The sequence below is a fragment of the Aphanomyces astaci genome, assembly GCF_000520075.1.
Source record: "Aphanomyces astaci strain APO3 unplaced genomic scaffold supercont1.30, whole genome shotgun sequence".
NCBI classification, from domain to species: domain Eukaryota; phylum Oomycota; class Saprolegniomycetes; order Saprolegniales; family Verrucalvaceae; genus Aphanomyces; species Aphanomyces astaci.
In genome coordinates this window covers 548729-553860 of record NW_009798293.1, presented here as the reverse complement: position 1 = coordinate 553860, position 5132 = coordinate 548729, and the positions used below count along the sequence as shown (strand labels likewise).

Here is a 5132-nt window from a genome sequence, read left to right as displayed (position 1 = left end):
GGCCAATGTCTTCGGCGTGGTGGGCATCAATCGTTTCTTGTGTCAACATGACGTGAGCACCACAGTACTGCAAACGTTCGCGCATGTTCTCTTCCGTCAAGAGAGGCTTGAGCCGTGAGGAGCGGCGCTTGATGATTCCTTTCTTGAGGGCGCGGCTGATGGTGCTGATTGAAATGCCACTCGCTTCGGAGATGTCGCGCATGTTGGAACGTTAAATGCGAGGAATTTCTTGTATTTTTGCAATTACTACTTCTGCTGTGTAGCGTGTTGTCGGCCCCGTGCGGCCGTACTTGCGCGACTTCAGGCAGCCTTGCTGGAAGCGTCGCCACAGCTCGCGTATAGTGCCTCTATCGAGTTCGAATTCGGTTGCCATCGCCTTCATGGTCCCGCGCGGCAGCTTGCCAATGCACACTCGCTCTTGAAGGGCTTTGATGACTTTGCGCTTCACCTCCTCCGTCAAATCGTTTCTTGTTGCGCGCATGCCGGGATATTCAAATGTGGTCACAGGACCAGGATTTCTTTTAATAAATAAATTATTTATTTTAATTGATCTGGTGGAGCTAGGACGATGTCGATTATGACCACCCATTTCCACTTTTGGTGCTTCGTGGCCAATAGACGATACCTCCAGTTTTTTATTCTCTTTTTGTTGTGATATTGGGTATTAAGTTTGGACGAAAATGAATTTTTGGGGTCGCTGGGACTCCATATGATGGAATTAATATGAAACAGAGGAAGTAAATAATAAAACCTCCACTCCTCGATTTGGCCAGTTGGAAGTTTTTAGATGACGTGCACCATACGTACGTTATATTTGACAGTGAATTTTGAATCATGAGTGCCAGATGGTATCGTCGAATCTGACGAATGGCATATCGCTATTTTGTCGATCACTTATTGGCTAAAATGCAATTGACTGAATCCCTTTGATATTTTTTTGGCCAAGTATAAAAATATGCACGTACTACAGTACTACTATTACTGTGATCCAATTCCAATGCGGTTACCTGTACCAACCACAAATTTCGGGAATTCTATCATGCACATATTAGTCAGGACCACACTAATTCTGAATCCACACTGATTCTCAATCCGTACTAATTATGGCCAACGGTGTACCAATTGATGACATTGTGTTTGGTCTAATTTATAGCACGGTAGAGAGTATAAGATGAAACCATTTTGTTGACGTATCATTAAACATAGTTGGGCTACATTTCATCGAAATTTAAATGTTTTGAGGTTTATGGTTATGGCTTTTGAGTCACGAAATGCCTAATAAACCTTGATGTTTGTTGTGAGTTTAAATTAATATGTAAAATAATTTGATTGTCAGAGTGGGTCGGGGTTCGATTCCCCGAACAACGATTCCTGAAATGTATCAGTACCTTCACACTATAAAACAATAACGTTATCATGTTTTACAGTACTCTAGATTACGTACAGTACTACAGTAGTACCTGCAACTACGTTGATAATTTTGACCTCGACATAGTGAACACCCACATGCAACTAAATAACTTTAAGCTTACATGCAACTAGCGTTAAGCTTACGTCGGAGAATACGTCGCTTTGACAAACTCAAGTACGACAAAGCCGAAACAACTGAGCAGGTGGAACCAAAAACTGCATGCATGCGACTAATAAACGCGCATCCTTCCGGCTGGTTGGTGACTTCTTGTCGCAGCCAGGAGTCCAGCGCGTTGTCCGGGCACTCTGAACGATGCCGTAGAGGATCTCGAACTCGGCATTGGTGAAGTTGCACATGTGGGGCGAATGTTATGTATACTACAAGGCCAACCTGAAGTAGCGAGATTCTGCTGGCTAATAATCTGGCAGTATCACAAGTTGGTGGCGTGTCAACAATTTTTACATTACCTTTAACGTTACCTCGTTTTTTTACACAAATATACCTATCAAATGCCGTTTGAATTTTGACAAGGTGATCAATCAATAACGCAACTGCGATCTACTACCACCGGAGTGTAGTTAATGAAGTTATGTAACTACTACGTAGTAGTTAGTATTAAGTTGCTTGTCGAAACACAAGTCATCGGACGTCATTCGTAAAACACGCCGTTTTCATACTACTTACTGTACCGGTACTCGAAGAAGTACAGTAATTGCGCTCTCCTAGCATTAGCGAGTCAACAGAGAAAAACGTGGTGGTTACAACGCGCATTGCAACTTTGTGGTGGTAGGATATAAATATTATAAATATTTCTATATTCGTGTTTTTTTTAATGGAACGGAATCGGAATTCGATGGAAGTCCCAGAACGACGATACCCTCAGTTCGAACGAAATATGTTCAGATTAGTACAGTAATTGTTTTGCCACGACTTTACTCTTGATTATCACGACAACTAAAAGTCATATTCGAATTTGCCATCATGTTCAAAGCTGTAATTTTTCTTGGTCTTGCCGCACAGGCCGCAGCGTACGGTTCATACGTGGCCAAGATTCCCAATGGCGACAAAGTCGAGGGCGTCGGTGCCATCGGACACACCAACCCGTCGGGAGGCGGCCCTCGGAACCCGTTTGGACTGGCGTTCGATGAGGCCGACAATGCGTGGACAACTGAGTTGTGTAAAGCAGATTCGGACACCGATGGTGCCACCAACGGCGAAGAACTCGGCGATCCTTGCTGCACGTGGAAGGTCGGAACAACTTTGAGCACTGCAAAGGCCACCCACCCTGGCAAGGCCGACACTTTCACCCCCGATCAACTCAAGTCGCTCAAGTGTATTACTGGTGGTTCTGGCAACGCAACCAACGCTACCACCACCTCCAGTCCGTCAGGTACTGCGGCCACCCCCTCGGCGACGCCCACTGCGAGCAGTGCTGCGTCATTGTCCGGCGCCATGTTGACTGGCGCTGCTGTTGCAATTGCTATGGCGATTCAACAATAGACGGCAGCGGAGCTGCACTTCCATATAATACTAACTACTGCACGTGTATGTGTACCTCCGCACATTGTGGCATGGTATTAACAGGAAGAACTGTTAATCAATTGACATGCGCGTCATCAAATATTCAACGAACTCAGTATACGAGCAGTACAGTTCGAGCGCAATGTACAGTGACCGCATGGGCGTTGACACGGAAATGTAAGGGACTCACGAATTCATTGTCAAACCATGTCAATGGGAAGCATCCTTGCAATGGGAAGCATCCTTGCACTGAAGTGTGTCCTCAGGTGCGGGTAATTACTGTAGTACTGTATGGGAATAACGCCAACTTCAAGTGATCTGTCCATGTCACCCTTTGTTGTTGGAGACAAACCCTGAAAAACGTTCATTAAACCTGGATACTGTTCAGCCAAGACTGAAAACCGTTCAAACTAATAAACTCTAGTTATTAGATGAGGCATATTTTTTTACTCCCCGAATTACAGGGTTACGGGAAGAAAAATTGCTTGAACGGTTTTCAGTGTTGACTGAACGGTATCCAGATTTCTTGAACGATTTCCCATACCGGTCGTTTCCGTTGTTGGACATGTAGATGTGACATGTACGTATCCAAATACCTAGATGGCTACAGTAATAACTGTAACTGTAAAAAACAGACTTGGTATGGTGGAAAGCGGAAAAACGCGAAGGATTTCCGGAAAATCGGACCGTAGTACGTCAACTATGCAGCACATGGGTGAACAGATGGCTTTGTAAGTGGCCTCTGTGGATTGAAACTAACGTTAAGGTATTTTAATAATGCATCAATTGTTGACACGGCACCAAATTGTGAGACTGTCGGACTTTTAGCCAATAGCATCTCGATATTTCGTGTTGGCCTTGTATGATTGGATATGATAACATTCGTCTCCATACCTTATTACATGTCTCAATGTTGAAGTCTGATCCACAGCAGTGAATTAATATGTGACTGCATTTTTTTACGCTGACTAATTAAATTCATGTAAATTTTTATTACGTATTGCGAAATGCATGCAAATATATTATAAATAAAATTATTTTGCATATTAATTTAATCGAATACAAACATCAAGGTTTTTAAGGAGTGTCATGAATTGGTTTCACCTCAAAAGTCGTGACCATAAGGCTGAAAACATTTAATTTGGATACAAATCTGAAATGTAGTCCAATCATGCTCATATGTTACGTCAAACACATGGTGGCGTTCTATATTCTCTTGTGGTGCTATCAGCATTAAAATAATCGTTCTCGTTCTCGAGTTCCAGAACGACGACACCCTCAGTTCGAACGAAATATTAGTACAAAGCCACGACTTTACCCTTGATTATCACGACAACTAAAAGTCATATTCGAATTTGCCATCATGTTCAAAGCTGTAATTTTTCTTGGTCTTGCCGCACAGGCCGCAGCGTACGGTTCATACGTGGCCAAGATTCCCAATGGCGACAAAGTCGAGGGCGTCGGTGCCATCGGACACACCAACCCGTCGGGAGGCGGCCCTCGGAACCCGTTTGGACTGGCGTTCGATGAGGCCGACAATGCGTGGACAACTGAGTTGTGTAAAGCAGATTCGGACACCGATGGTGCCACCAACGGCGAAGAACTCGGCGATCCTTGCTGCACGTGGAAGGTCGGAACAACTTTGAGCACTGCAAAGGCCACCCACCCTGGCAAGGCCGACACTTTCACCCCCGATCAACTCAAGTCGCTCAAGTGTATTACTGGTGGTTCTGGCAACGCAACCAACGCTACCACCACCTCCAGTCCGTCAGGTACTGCGGCCACCCCCTCGGCGACGCCCACTGCGAGCAGTGCTGCGTCATTGTCCGGCGCCATGTTGACTGGCGCTGCTGTTGCAATTGCTATGGCGATTCAACAATAGACGGCAGCGGAGCTGCACTTCCATATAATACTAACTACTGCAGAGATCCGTCGGCCGTAATGGAGGGAATCCCTAGGGGCCTTATTTTCCCTAATATGGGGTAGGGCAGCAAAAATACAATTTCCCTTATGGGGGGGTCATGCTTGATTGGCTATCATACTTAGGGCAATTCTCATCAATTTTTTCATCAGGGTCCGAAGCAAATAAAACGAAGAAACTCTACAATTCGTCGAATTCCGGTCGCTTTCACTTCTGACTTGCATGTAACACCAAATCTTGTACTATTGTGCTTTGCACCTTTTTTGGCAATTCCAGGGT

The 5132-nt window shown here is 44.8% G+C and overlaps 3 protein-coding genes across 3 annotated transcripts; 2 read left to right on the top strand and 1 right to left on the bottom strand.

The window, feature by feature from the left end:
- Positions 1–96: 96 nt before the first annotated feature.
- H257_10870 (hypothetical protein) lies at positions 97–481 on the bottom strand (the record flags this gene model as incomplete). The annotated part of the gene is made up of 2 exons (XM_009837591.1): positions 97–183; positions 251–481. The coding sequence occupies 2 exons, from the start codon at positions 479–481 to the stop codon at positions 97–99; spliced, it is 318 nt and encodes a 105-aa protein (XP_009835893.1).
- Positions 482–2336: 1855 nt separating this feature from the next.
- On the top strand, positions 2337–3040 carry H257_10869 (hypothetical protein). Its single transcript, XM_009837590.1, has one exon. It carries the CDS (start codon positions 2393–2395, stop codon positions 2909–2911), a length of 519 nt encoding a protein of 172 aa, XP_009835892.1. The 5' UTR covers positions 2337–2392; the 3' UTR covers positions 2912–3040.
- A 1255-nt stretch (positions 3041–4295) lies between these two features.
- H257_10868 (hypothetical protein) lies at positions 4296–4814 on the top strand (the record flags this gene model as incomplete). Its single annotated transcript, XM_009837589.1, has 1 exon — positions 4296–4814. One exon carries the CDS (start codon positions 4296–4298, stop codon positions 4812–4814), a length of 519 nt encoding a protein of 172 aa, XP_009835891.1.
- Positions 4815–5132: the final 318 nt, after the last annotated feature.